Below are 15,591 nucleotides of genomic sequence, written 5' to 3'. Positions count from 1 at the left end.
ATTTGATTTTTGCTAATAAAAAGTTACAGACTGTCCCTTTAAGTTGTGTAGCCTAACTGTCAGCTGGTGTCCACACTGCAAAAACTCAATACCTTAACAAGAATATTTGTCTTATTTCTAGTCAAAATTTCATTTCTAGTCAAAACAAATCTCATTCTACTTAAAATCAGACTCATCACATTAAAAGCAGCTTGTTTTTAGACACTTTTTACTTCTTTCAAGCAGATTTTCACTTGAAATAAGTAGAAAAATCTGATAGTGGAGCAAGTTTTTCTTTCTTATTACAAACACAAAAAACTTGCTTTCACTGGCAGATTTTTCTACTTATTTCAAGTGAAAATTAGTTTGAAACAAGTGAAAATGATCTAAAAACAAGTTCATTTTTAGGTGTTGAGTCTTATTTTAAGTGGAAAGAGATTAGTTTTGACTAGAAATGAGACATTTTGACAAGAAATAAGACAAATATTCTTGGAAAGATTGTGACTTTTTGCAGTGTAGGCTACGTCCATGTTTTTTACAGTCTATGGTAAAGACGTATTCATGAAAACAATATTTGATTTTTGCTAATAAAAAGTTACAGACTGTCCCTTTAAGTTGTGTAACTGTCAGCTGGTCTGAGTGTGAAGGTTTCAGCCAGGTGAGATTTACCTGAAGAAAGCTTCATGATGTAATGATGATGATGCTGATTGGCTCCAGGTGCGGGATGTTTGAGTTTTCTTTTTAACCAATCAGAGGCCGCGGTGGTTTATGACCAGTTAGTTAAGCTATGTCCAAACACCGGGATAAAGCAGCAGCAGCAGCAGCAGCAGCGTGTTGTGTTGTGTGTTACACAAGCTCTCTCACACACAGCTCCCCTCCCCGTGTTTCCAGCATGTTCCTCTGGGCCGGTGGAGGCAGCAGAGCAGCAGAGCGACATCCCATCATCACCACCACCAGCTGACTGAGTGAAGTGTTGGTCACTCACCGTGTTGTGTTTCTGCACCATGGTGTCCAGCTTCTTGGCGATGCGCTCCACCTCCTGGTCCTTGGCCATGTCGCTGCGTCCTGTCGCTGCGTCCTGTCGCTGCAGCGGAGACTCAACTCTCCTCCGCCGGCGGAAGCTCAACAACTCTCCTCCCGGTGTGTGTGTCTCTCTGTGTCTCTCCCAGCTGCTGCTGCTGCTGCTGCTGCTGCCGCTGCTGCCTCCCGTGTGTTGTTGTGGGACCCCAGGGGGATTCTGGGAGTTGTAGTTTCTTTCCTCCTTCTCATCCTGGATGAACTCTGGAGGGAGACTAGATGACTCTGCACTGCAAAAACTCAACATCTTTCCAAGAATATTTGTCTCATTTCTAGTCAAAACTAATCTCTTTTCACTTAAAATAAGACTCATCACCTAAAAATGAACTTGTTTTTAGATCATTTTCACTTGTTTCAAACTAATTTTCACTTGAAATAAGTAGAAAAATCTGCCAGTGAAAGCAGGTTTTTTGTGTTTGTAATAAGAAAGAAAAACTTGCTCCACTATCAGATTTTTCTACTTATTTCAAGTGAAAATAAGTAAAAAGTGTATAAAAACAAGCTGCTTTTTAATGTGATGAGTCTTATTTTAAGTAGAATGAGATTTGTTTAGATTAGAAATATTCTTGGTAAGAGTTTTTGCAGTGCTGTCATCAAACTACATGTCACTGCACTGCAAAAACGCAAATCTTAACAAGAATATTTGTCTCATTTCTAGTCTAAACAAATCTCATTCTACTTAAAATAAGACTCATCACGTAAAAAAAAATTACTTGTTTTTAGATCATTTTCACTTGTTTCAAGCAGATTTTAAATCTGATAGTGGAGCAAGTTTTTCTTTCTTATTACAAACACAAAAAACTTAATTTCACTGGCAGATTTTTCTACTTATTTCAAGTGAAAATTAGTTTGAAATAAGTGAAAATGATCTAAAACAACAAGATCGATTTTAGATGATGAGTCTTATTTAAAGTGGAAAGAGATTAGTTTTGACTAGAAATGAGACATTTTGACAAAATTCTCGGAAAGATTTAGAGTTTTTGCAGTGTGAAGTCGCCTGTGGCTTCAGGTTATCAGATTAAAACTTAGATACCCCAAAACATCAGTGTTTAATTTGAATGTCATGTAATGCTTTCATCTCAACAGAATTCACCATAGCTACAGTTTTGGTCCAAACTTAGCTGTGCGTCAATCTATGAATCAAAAACCTTTCAATCATTTCTACACATTTGAAAACTTAGGAAAAATACAAAATTATATCAAGACTTTTGAAATGTTTCAGGACATAAAAAAATAAATAAAACACCAGTGGAGCTGAAGGAAAAAAGTTCAGATTTCACTTTAACTGTTTCACAAATGAATATATGAATGAAACGACACACAATCTCATTTCAACAGGTTTTTTATTATTATTATCAGACTCAGAATAAACTGTGTGTTTACTGTGTCCATCCACTAGATGTCAGTGTTGTAAAGTTGTGTTGTACTGGGCGACACACACACACACACACACACACACACACACACACACACACACACACACACACACACACACACACACACACACACACTGTTTGCATTGATCTGTGTGACTGGTTCTTTATCTTCAGTCATTAAACTCTTTTAAATCAACACCTCTGACTCTTTGGTCCTCTAACTGTTTTATAGTTTCCACTCACAGTCTTGAGTTAATAACATAAAGTTTTATTCTACAGTCTGGAGTGAAAACGATGTAAAGAGAAATAAACACGTTAGAGGGGAAGATGCAGCTGTTTACAGATGTGGGGCTGTGGGCCAGATGTTGATCAGTCTGACTCCAGCTGTCAGCAGCCCAGGTGCATTGTGGGTAATTTACAACAAACAATTAAATTAATTAAATTAAAACCAGTTGATGAGTCTGTAACGTACAGATCTGATCCTGAGTCTGTTGAGAGGAGCGTATTAAAGGGATAGTTCACCCAAAATTGAAATTTCTCAACTCATGATCTCCTCCCCCTCATGTGGACTAAGGGCTGGGAGAAGTTTCAGAGTCCTCCGTGGCTTCTCTGAGTTACAGGGGGTCTCGGCGTAGCAGTGCATGTCCATATGACGGTTGCTAATGGATACCAACTGTCTTCGTAACAAAAAGACACACCAGAAAACATCCAAATACCTCCATGCATTCAAGCTTGTTTGTAGCTTCGAGAAGCTACAAACAAGCTTGAAATATAGACTTATTTAATTTTTTTCGGGACAATTTCTCATGTTGGGGCTTCAATACCAGAGGGACATTACATACGAGCAGCATGGAGGTATCTGGATGTTTTTTGGTGTGTCTTTTTGTTACGAAGACAGTTGGTATCCATTAGCAACCGTCATATGGACATGCACTGCTACGCCGAGACCCCCTGTAACTCAGAGAAGCCACGGAGGACTCTGAAACTTCTCCCAGCCCTTAGTCCACATGAGGGGGAGGAGATAATGAGTTCACCCAATTTCAATTTTGGGTGAACTATCCCTTTAAAGCACCACAGCTGCAACATCTGTAACATGTGTCACCAGGACAACACGACACAGAGCTCTGAACTCGTCACTCGTCTCATGTCTCATGTCTTCTCGATCACACAACGTTGTTACTTACTGCCAGTCTGAGTGTGTGTGTGTGTGTGTGTGTGTGTGTGTGTGTGCTGCGAGGGAGAAGAAGATGCAGAGGAGAGAAACTCATCCAAGATCTCAACAGAAACAGATAATTCACATGTTTTTAAAGGGATAGTTCAACATTTAGTCAAACTGGCCCATCACCATAATCCCTATAGTCATAGCAGTAGGTTTGTTACCTTTAATTGTCGGTGCAAGCTGTTTTTAGAATGGCGGAGCAGAGCCGTGAGCTGCTCAGAGCTACGCTACGGAGGCTCATTATGGGATTTCTTGGTTTCCCTCATCATCAAACTCATCAAATACACAATCCAACAACTCCACAACGCTCTGGTGGACAAGTTGTGAGCTGCACATTCACCACGCTATGAGATAATAACACAACGTTACCACACAGAGTTGTTTTAGAGGGAAATTCATGCAAAACCGCTGATGCACGTTGCCTTCAGGGACAGTTTTTCATCATCAGTCTCTGTATTTCCCTCTAAAACAACTCTGTGTGGTAACGTTGTGTTATTATCTCATAGCGTGGTGAATGTGCAGCTCACAACTTGTCCACCAGAGCGTTGTGGAGTTGTTGGATTGTGTATTTGATGAGTTTGATGATGAGGGAAACCAAGAAATCCCATAATGAGCCTCCGTAGCGTAGCTCTGAGCAGCTCACGGCTCTGCTCCGCCATTCTAAAAATAGCTTGCACCGACAATTAAAGGTAACGAACCTATTGCTATGACTATAGGGATTATTAATATGGCAATGGGCCAATTAGCCAAACATGTTGAACTATCCCTTTAAGTTGTGAATCATTAGGTTTTGTCAGCTCTGCGGTGGTTTTCTAGGACTCGTTGTTACTCAGAGTGTTAGTCAGATGTGAGGTAATGAAGTCATTTACCATCAGGGAGGAAGACGGACTCAGCTCCAACAATACTTGGCTTCTCTCAGAAGGAAACTAGAATGGCTGCATCCATCCAGCAGAGAGGAGCTTCCCGTCTGAGCCCGTTAGCGGCCCGACTCCCTAGGTCCAGAGCGAGGGTTAGAAAGGAGCTTCCTGGTGCCGAGGGTCAGAGTGAACAACCTATACGGGATCAAGGAGAGTGGGCACTTCCTGCTGCAGACGCTTCATCACCCAGACTCCAAAGATCCAGTTGAAACGGAGAAACGCTTCCTGGCGTCAGAGGTGAATGTGAATGAGCTCATAGATCACCAGCAGAGGAACGCTGCCTTCCTGCATCCACCTTCCATTGATCTAACACTCAGAACAAACACTTCCTGCTCCGAGCAGCACCAGCTCCTCCGGACCCACAGCTCCACTAAAGCCGCGTTTCCACTACATGGTGCCATGTAAAGTGGCATCACTGTCTCATCTTGAAGCAGTAGCTATATTTTGCTTAGTTTTGACAATTTCTTCTAAAATTTTCGTCTGTCAAACTGGTTTTTAAGTGTTTGCAGAACTTGGCTCCAGATGTGCTGTGCAGTCGTTTTAGAAGACAAAATAGTGAAAGGATCACCAGGGGTACGGCAAGTGGTAACTGTAAAATCTCACACCGTAAGAAGACCTCCTTTGGCCAATCAGCCTTCTCTATAAAGGGTTCCTTCCCAGATGTGGAATTCACTACCGACCGAAATAAAACTAACCCGAGACATTAGGATTTTTAATACAAAGGTTAAAATCTGGCTGAAACAAAATCAGAACTGTATGTATTTTTAATGTGTCATGACTTGGTATGATTGTAGATGTATTGTACATTTTATAGTGTTGTTATGTAACTTTGATGTCTTTCTTCTTACCTTCTTGTTTCTACTAAAAGCCGAACTAGGGACGGGAGTTGGAAACTAGCATCAGCTATAATCTCTGTCTGCAGAACATCAGTCACATTGACTTGTTTGTAACGAGTGGAAGTGTCACTATGGTAACCTGCATTGTCCCGTTCAAATAAACTGAATTAAATTACCGGCTCGACTCGACTCGGCTCGGCTCTGGTACCAGGTACTATTCTAGAGAGCGTTTCCATTACAGAATAGTACCGCCGTTAGAGTAGCCGGTCGTCATAGCGACGGGCGGCGCTTAACAAAATAAAATGAAACTATAAACAGGATTTTCCCAGAGAGACAGAGGAAAAGCGACCAGACTTGCATAGTTTGTTCATTTTAAAACATTTATTTATTGAAATGTGGTGATATCTGATGATGACGACTCTCTGACCAATCAGCGCTCTGCAATGTTTACACGTCACATTTTAGTACCGCTTCACCCGTTTTGGAACCACGGCCGAGCAGGTACTAAAAAGATAGTACCGGGTACCAGGTTCCAGGTACTTTTACGTAGTGGAAACGCTAAAAGGCCGAGTTGAGTCGAGTTCCATGTAGTGGAAGAGCGGCTTAAAACACCAAACACCAACATCCAAACGTTTCCATGTGACCTCCACTCAGCCAAAGTCCTTCAACAACCAGGAAAACCATCTGTGACCCGATGCCCTGCAGCAGCTCGTGTGTCTGAGCAGTAGAGTTCAGCATTTTACTGTTTCTTAATTCCAGTAAAACACTTTTTTTTAAAACTACGGCCGTTTTGTCAAAACTTAACACACAAAAACATATACACAAAGTACAACATTTCAGACATCACTTCATTCAAAACTACTGTATATAAACTCTTTGAAAAAGTGTATTTTTCCATCACAGCTTTACACACAAATAGCAAATCAGCAGCATTTGTCTGTAACAACATCTCTGTCCTGGGTGAGGGATCCCTCCTCTGTTGCTCACCCTGAGCTTTCTCCTGGTTTTCCCTGTTAAAAGGGTTTTCTATGAGGTTTTTCTCAGTGGATGTGAGGGTCTAAGGGCAGAGGATGTTGTTATGATGGGATGTAAAGCCCTTTGAGACAAACTGGTGGTAAAAACGGGCTATACAAATAAAACTGCCTTGCCTTGCCTTTGATAACTAGCCTACCGTCTGCACAACGTTGTGCCAAATATAAGACACAATCATCTAGAGTCTTGCATTTTTATTTGTAGCAAAACAAATGCTGTAAATAAAACTATGAACACAAACGTTAGCGTTGTCTGGATGTGACATTTCTCCTATTTCCTCCTCTACGTGAACGCCTCTGAACGCCTCGGCCTCTGGTTTGAACAACACTAGAGGCCAATGTTGGAGAAAGAAGAAGAGCAAACTGAATCCTGTTTATAGGGGTAAAGTTTTGATTTTCCAGTGATCTCATTGGTTACAGGTGTTTTCACTGCTGCATTCTGTTTGCATATTCCAGCGTAAGTTTAAGCCATGGTCCAACGCACCATAACACCGAGTTAGACCCCCCCTCGAGAGATGAAGTCTGCTAACCGCTAGCTTCTCCAGTTGTAGCAACTTTTGCAAAGACCGCACTATAACAATACACTGCTGTCGATTCCTCCACCAACCAACCTCCATCAAAAAGCCTTCATAGCCACAAACAATGCTCAGAACAGCACCAAACGTCATCAACAGTACAAACAGGGTCCCATCCCATAATACGAGGCATCAAACATCTGTTAGCTTAGCCTGGTTTCTATTGAAACGAGACGAAAACAACTCACCCACTCTCCTCCAGTTAAATGCGTGTGACGTCGCGTCTAATCTCGTGTTTGTGTACGTGATTCTCTCCGTTCATTTCCCTGTGAACACTCGATAATAACTTTTATAAACTGATGAAGATACACAGGAACTTAGCTGCATTATGGAGTAATACACACACATTCATCCTTGAGCTGCGGGACTCTACTTCACTCTGTCATCGCCTCCACGCCAGCTGACTACCTGTAACCATGGCTACAACAGCTGACTACCTGTAACCATGGCTACAACAGCTGACTACCTGTAACCATGGCTACAACAAGCAGACATCACAGATAGGATATGGGGGAATCAAGTGGTCAGTGTGGTGGTCACTGCCTGTCGGTGGCCGCTGAAACCAGATGTCTGTGCTGAAACCAGATGTTTGTGCTGAAACCAGATGTCTGTGCTGAAACCAGATGTTTGTGCTGAAACCAGATGTCTGTGCTGAAACCAGATGTTTGTGCTGAAACCAGATGTCTGTGCTGAAACCAGATGTCTGTGCTGAAACCAGATGTTTGTGCTGAAACCAGATGTCTGTGCTGAAACCAGATGTCTGTGCTGAAACCAGATGTCTGTGCTGAAACCAGATGTTTGTGCTGAAACCAGATGTTTGTGCTGAAACCAGATGTCTGTGCTGAAACCAGATGTTTGTGCTGAAACCAGATGTCTGTGCTGAAACCAGATGTTTGTGCTGAAACCAGATGTCTGTGCTGAAACCAGATGTCTGTGCTGAAACCAGATGTTTGTGCTGAAACCAGATGTCTGTGCTGAAACCAGATGTCTGTGCTGAAACCAGATGTTTGTGCTGAAACCAGATGTCTGTGCTGAAACCAGATGTCTGTGCTGAAACCAGATGTCTGCGCTGAAACCAGATGTTTGTGCTGAAACCAGATGTTTGTGCTGAAACCAGATGTTTGTGCTGAAACCAGATGTCTGTGCTGAAACCAGATGTTTGTGCTGCCTCAGACGTGTGTTGTCAGTGCCTGGACTCTGTGCTGGACACGGAAAGTTGCTGCATAGCGTATAACTGGAGCAGAGTGGGTGAGTTGTTTTCGTCTCTTTTCAATAGAAACCAGGCTAAGCTAACAGATGTTTGATGCCTCGTATTATGGGATGGGACCCTGTTTGTACTGTTGATGACGTTTGGTGCTGTTCTGAGCATTATTTGTGGCTGTAAGTGGCTTTTTGATCGCGGTTTGCGCATGGAGAAAACAGACTTGCTAAAGTTGCTACAACTAGAGAAGCTAGCGGTTAGCAGACTTCATCTCTCGAGGGGGGGTCTAACTCGGTGTCACGGTGCGTTGGACCATGGGTTAAACTTATGCCGGAATATCCCTTTAAGTGTTAATTTCAGTGGCAGTAGATAACCGTTTACTCAGTGTAAAGCAGAAACTTTAGGTTCATCACAGATCGACTACATGAGTTAGTGGTTCAATAGCTGGACCAGTTTATGAGTCTTATATGGTAAAAACACTGTAAATGATAAAAGAGTTTGTGTATAACAACACACTCTCTGAACCACCCACACACAACATGTTGTCACATTATCATGACAAACGTGGAGCCAGTTCTGCTCTGGAAAACCCAACATTAACGAGACGGATCGATCTCCAGCTTCAGGCAGAAAACAAAGACTTTAATAATTCACTGATAAAACGTTCGTACGACTCGACTTGTGTTGGAGTTGTTGGACAAACACAATGGCGTCGTTATGAGGCGGAAGTGCAGCTGTAATAAACTCATATTTAGTCCAAACATCAAAGGAACACAAACAGGACGAGGAAACATGAATGTGCACAATGAAACGTGTGTGAGCTCACGACTAAAACATCTTATTATTACAGCTAATAACGGTTATGAAACAAGCTGCGACACTTTGAAACACTTCACACAAGGTGAATATTGTTTCATACAGAATGACTTCATCCTCCTGGTGGACAGAGGAGCTGAAGCTGAGGAATCTGATCAGCACCTGAGCTTCATGGTTGTTTCACTACAAAAACTCTACATCTTTCCAAGAATATTTGTCTTATTTCTTGACAAAATGTCTCATTTCTAGTCAAAACTAATCTCTTTCCACTTAAAATAAGACTCATCACCTAAAAATGAACTTGTTTTTAGATCATTTTCACTTGTTTCAAACTAATTTTCACTTGAAATAAGTAGAAAAATCTGCCAGTGAAAGCAAGTTTTTTGTGTTTGTAATAAGAAAGAAAAACTTGCTCCACTATCAGATTTTTCTACTTATTTCAAGTGAAAATCTGCTTGAAAGAAGTAAAAAGTGTCTAAAAACAAGCTGCTTTTTAATGTGATGAGTCTGATTTTAAGTAGAATGAGATTTGTTTTGACTAGAAATAAGACAATTATTCTTGGTAAGATTTTGAGTTTTTGCGGCGTTCAAACAAATCAACAAATTAGTTTAGTTTAGTTTATTTGTATCAGGGACAATGTACAGAATAACATTAGTCTCCAGATGAGAGAAGATGCTTTGTATCTTACTAGCTACTTTCCATCCGTCGTCCCTGGGCCGGTCCCACACGGAAAGAACCTATAGGTTTTAATATAGGTTTGAATATATGTGACATGCATGATCTGATATCACCAAGTACCAAGTGACAAAGTGATATCAGATCATGCATGTCAGATACATAAAATTTTCATATGTACACATACGCTATATATGCAGCATATATGCACAGATAAACTGCATATAGGTTTCATATGCGCATACTGTATATCCTCGAGGATATATGCGCATATATGAAACCTATATGCAGTTTATCTGTGCATATATGCAGCATATATATATAGCATATATGCGTATGAAAACAGCCAATTTTATGTATGTTACATATATTCAAACCTTTATTAACACCTATAGGTTCTTTCTGTGTGGGGTGAGTAAGAACAATAGAAAGATAAAAATTGTCAACTTACATAACAGACCAAACATCCATACACATGTTATATACCCGCTCACACATCACAAACACTCTGGTATAAAACACGTTTCATATCAGAAGGAAATAGGAACATGCAGTTATTAAAATACTTCATACTTTGACAAAGTTAAAAATAATTTAGGTTTACAGTAAGATTAATGCTGACATGACTGGTTTCTTAGGATCCATTTATTGACTTCCCGGGAAAAAACGTTGAAGTCTGTACAGAGTTTAAGATGAGTTGGGAGATTGTTCCATGATTTGACAAAAAATCATTGGTGACCTGTTATTAATTATGATTATTATGAATATTCTCCTGCAGTGTTTCTGTGTTTCACAGCTTTTACTGCGTCTAATTACATCTAATTAACTTAAGACGTCTCTTCAGTTCAACATCCAGTTATTAAGTCTGTATCAGCAAAAACAAAACACAGCCAAATGTTACAGTTACATTAATATGATGACTTCAGCTTCTCTTTGTGTGTGTTGTGTTGTGTTGTGTACAGGTGTGTGTGTGTGTGTGTGTGTTTCCTTGTGTGTGTGTGTGTGTGTGTGTGTGTGTGTGTGTTTCCTCTGCTGGTGCCGACATTCCAGCGAGCCGAGTCGACCACGCCAGGAGACAGGAAGTCAGGGACACGGTGGCCATGATGATGATGATGATGATGATGATGTCATTATCCTCAGCGAGTCGTCGTGGTGACAGGACTTCAGCTCCTCAGGCTCAGAGTTATGGAGTATTATTATATTCATATTTCATATTACATTAACATCAACTCTGATCAACCAACAGGTGCAGCTGTGACTGATCACTGCAAAAACTCAAAATCTTACCAAGAATATTTGTCAAAACTTGTCAAAACAAATCTCATTCAACTTAAAATCAGACTCATCACATAAAAAGCAGCTTGTTTTTAGACACTTTTTACTTCTTTAAGCAGATTTTCACTTGAAATAAGTAGAAAAATCTGATAGTGGAGCAAGTTTTTCTTTCTTATTACAAGCACAAAAAACTTGCTTTCACTGGCAGATTTTTCTACTTATTTCAAGTGAAAATTAGTTTGAAACAAGTGAAAATGATCTAAAAACAAGTTAATTTTTAGGTGATGAGTCTTATTTTAAGTGGAAAGAGATTAGTTTTGACTAGAAATGAGACATTTTGACAAGAAATAAGACAAATATTCTTGGAAAGATGTAGAGTTTTTGCAGTGTGAAGTCAGTTTGTTTGTTCTGCAGCAATAAAATAATTTTCAGAGAAAAAACTGAAACTCTGATAAATGTGTTTAACCCTATAAACTCTCTCTCGTGTTTTCACTGTGACACGATTCGTCCTCGTGAATGAAGACAGTGATTTATACTATCTGTGTGTGTGTGTGTGTATGTGTGTGTGTGTGATATTTCCTCTTGGTCGGTCACAGCAGGACTGAAGTCCACTTGTCTGCTCCCGGTGTGTGTGTGTGTGTGAGTCTTTTATGAGTTCTTTATGAGTGTGTGTGTGTGTGTGTGTGTGTGTGTGTGGGAAGGCGCTGGCAGCTCCACTCCCACACACTTCCCTGTCACATCCCCTACACACACTCACACACACTAACACACGATGCTGAAACGGTGATTCAGACACACTGACCTCTGCACTGCAAAAACTCAAAAGCTTACCAAGAATATTTGTCTTATTTCTAGTGAAAATGTCACTTCTAGTCAAAACAAATATAATTATACTAAAAATGAGACTCATCACATTAAAAAGCAGCTTGTTTTTAGACACTTTTTACTTCTTTCAAGCAGATTTTCACTTGAAATAAGTAGAAAAATCTGATAGTGGAGCAAGTTTTTCTTTCTTATTACAGGCAGAAAAAAACTTGCTTTCACTGGCAGATTTTTCTACTTATTTCAAGTGAAAGTTAGTTTGAAACAAGTGAAAATGATCTAAAAACAAGTTCATTTTTAGGTGATGAGTCTTATTTTAAGTAGAAAGAGATTAGTTTTGACTAGAAATGAGACATTTTGATAAGAAATAAGACAAATATTCTTGGAAAGATTTTGAGATTTTACAGTGTGCATTTTCAGAATATTTAGGCTCCAGTTGTCTTTGACTGTTTTCAGCTTTGTGCTTTTTATTCCTAAATAAACTGATGGTTATTGAAACATCCATGTTGAGGTTTTACGGCGACTCAGATTCTGAGTGTCAGCGGAAACAGACGTTATCAGCTGGTGAACGAGGCCTCACCTCTGGCTCCACGTCCTTCAGCTCTAGATGAACGTCACTCAGCTTCCTGCTGCAGCGCTGAAGGACGACGCTGAGACGTAAACCTGAATCATGTAAAGGTTGTTCCCAGGAGGCCGAGGCCGCTGAAGGATGAAGGACTGAAAGACTGAAGGATGAAGGACTGAAGGATGAAGGACTGAAAGACTGAGGGATGAAGGACTGAAAGACTGAGGGATGAAGGACTGAAGGATGAAGGATGAAGGACTGAAGGATGAAGGACTGAAAGACTGAAGGATGAAGGACTGAAAGACTGAGGGATGAAGGACTGAAAGACTGAGGGATGAAGGACTGAAAGACTGAGGGATGAAGGACTGAAGGATGAAGGATGAAGGACTGAAGGATGAAGGACTGAAAGACTGAGGGATGAAGGACTGAAAGACTGAGGGATGAAGGACTGAAAGACTGAAGGATGAAGGACTGAAAGACTGAGGGATGAAGGACTGAAGGATGAAGGACTGAAAGACTGAGGGATGAAGGACTGAAAGACTGAGGGATGAAGGACTGAAAGACTGAGGGATGAAGGACTGAAGGATGAAGGACTGAAAGACTGAGGGATGAAGGACTGAAAGACTGAGGGATGAAGGACTGAAAGACTGAGGGATGAAGGACTGAAAGACTGAAGGATGAAGGACTGAAAGACTGAAGGATGAAGGACTGAAAGACTGAGGGATGAAGGACTGAAAGACTGAGGGATGAAGGACTGAAAGACTGAGGGATGAAGGACTGAAGGATGAAGGATGAAGGACTGAAAGACTGAAAGATGAAGGACTGAAAGACTGAGGGATGAAGGACTGAAAGACTGAGGGATGAAGGACTGAAAGACTGAAGGATGAAGGACTGAAAGACTGAAGGATGAAGGACTGAAAGACTGAGGGATGAAGGACTGAAGGATGAAGGACTGAAAGACTGAAGGATGAAGGACTGAAGGATGAAGGACTGAAAGACTGAGGGATGAAGGACTGAAGGATGAAGGACTGAAAGACTGAAGGATGAAGGACTGAAGGATGAAGGACTGAAAGACTGAGGGATGAAGGACTGAAAGACTGAAGGATGAAGGACTGAAAGACTGAGGGATGAAGGACTGAAAGACTGAGGGATGAAGGACTGAAAGACTGAGGGATGAAGGACTGAAGGATGAAGGATGAAGGACTGAAGGATGAAGGACTGAAAGACTGAGGGATGAAGGACTGAAAGACTGAAGGATGAAGGACTGAAAGACTGAGGGATGAAGGACTGAAAGACTGAGGGATGAAGGACTGAAAGACTGAAGGATGAAGGACTGAAAGACTGAAGGATGAAGGACTGAAAGACTGAGGGATGAAGGACTGAAAGACTGAAGGATGAAGGACTGAAGGATGAAGGATGAAGGACTGAAAGACTGAAGGATGAAGGACTGAAAGACTGAAGGATGAAGGACTGAAGGATGAAGGATGAAGGATGAAGGACTGAAGGATGAAGGACTGAAAGACTGAGGGATGAAGGACTGAAAGACTGAAGGATGAAGGACTGAAAGACTGAAGGATGAAGGACTGAAGGATGAAGGATGAAGGATGAAGGACTGAAGGATGAAGGACTGAAAGACTGAGGGATGAAGGACTGAAGGATGAAGGACTGAAAGACTGAGGGATGAAGGACTGAAGGATGAAGGATGAAGGACTGAAGGATGAAGGACTGAAAGACTGAAGGATGAAGGACTGAAAGACTGAGGGATGAAGGACTGAAAGACTGAGGGATGAAGGACTGAAAGACTGAGGGATGAAGGACTGAAGGATGAAGGACTGAAGGACTGAGGGATGAAGGACTGAAAGACTGAGGGATGAAGGACTGAAAGACTGAGGGATGAAGGACTGAAAGACTGAGGGATGAAGGACTGAAGGATGAAGGACTGAAAGACTGAAGGATGAAGGACTGAAGGATGAAGGACTGAAAGACTGAGGGATGAAGGACTGAAAGACTGAGGGATGAAGGACTGAAGGATGAAGGACTGAAAGACTGAGGGATGAAGGACTGAGGGATGAAGGACTGAAAGACTGAAGGATGAAGGACTGAAAGACTGAGGGATGAAGGACTGAAAGACTGAAGGATGAAGGACTGAAGGATGAAGGACTGAAAGACTGAGGGATGAAGGACTGAAAGACTGAGGGATGAAGGACTGTAGGATGAAGGACTGAAAGACTGAGGGATGAAGGACTGAAGGATGAAGGACTGAAAGACTGAGGGATGAAGGACTGAAGGATGAAGGACTGAAAGACTGAGGGATGAAGGACTGAAAGACTGAAGGATGAAGGACTGAAAGACTGAGGGATGAAGGACTGAAGGATGAAGGACTGAAGGATGAAGGACTGAAAGACTGAAGGATGAAGGACTGAAGGATGAAGGACTGAAAGACTGAGGGATGAAGGACTGAAAGACTGAAGGATGAAGGACTGAAAGACTGAGGGATGAAGGACTGAAAGACTGAGGGATGAAGGACTGAAAGACTGAGGGATGAAGGACTGAAAGACTGAAGGATGAAGGACTGAAAGACTGAAGGATGAAGGACTGAAAGACTGAGGGATGAAGGACTGAAAGACTGAAGGATGAAGGACTGAAGGATGAAGGACTGAAAGACTGAGGGATGAAGGACTGAAAGACTGAGGGATGAAGGACTGAAAGACTGAGGGATGAAGGACTGAAGGATGAAGGACTGAAAGACTGAGGGATGAAGGACTGAAGGATGAAGGACTGAAGGACTGAGGGATGAAGGACTGAAAGACTGAAGGATGAAGGACTGAAGGATGAAGGACTGAAAGACTGAGGGATGAAGGACTGAAAGACTGAAGGATGAAGGACTGAAGGATGAAGGACTGAAAGACTGAGGGATGAAGGACTGAAAGACTGAAGGATGAAGGACTGAAGGATGAAGGACTGAAAGACTGAAGGATGAAGGACTGAAGGATGAAGGACTGAAAGACTGAAGGATGAAGGACTGAAAGACTGAAGGATGAAGGACTGAAGGATGAAGGACTGAAAGACTGAAGGATGAAGGACTGAAAGACTGAAGGATGAAGGACTGAAAGACTGAAGGATGAAGGACTGAAGGATGAAGGACTGAAGGATGAAGGACTGAAGGATGAAGGACTGAAAGACTGAAGGATGAAGGACTGAAAGACTGAAGGATGAAGGACTGAAA

The 15,591-nt window shown here is 41.5% G+C and overlaps 1 protein-coding gene across 2 annotated transcripts in view; it reads right to left on the bottom strand.

Moving 5' to 3' along the window:
- Window positions 1-1,049, bottom strand: part of tcea2 (transcription elongation factor A (SII), 2) — a 28,963-nt gene extending 27,914 nt beyond the window's left edge. For both annotated transcript variants that reach the window (XM_085783194.1, XM_085783195.1), the window contains exon 1: window positions 965-1,049. In XM_085783194.1, coding sequence (XP_085639320.1) covers window positions 965-1,033 — 69 coding nt within the window. In that variant the 5' untranslated portion in view covers window positions 1,034-1,049. The remainder of the gene's footprint in view (window positions 1-964) is intronic.
- Between the last annotated feature and the right edge of the window lie 14,542 nt (window positions 1,050-15,591).

This window comes from Trachurus japonicus, chromosome 7, assembly GCF_045865225.1.
Source record: "Trachurus japonicus isolate A0001 chromosome 7, Traja_1.0".
Taxonomy (NCBI): Eukaryota; Metazoa; Chordata; class Actinopteri; order Carangiformes; family Carangidae; genus Trachurus; species Trachurus japonicus.
Note: the sequence above shows the minus strand (reverse complement) of the source record. Positions and strands in the feature narration are given on the sequence as shown.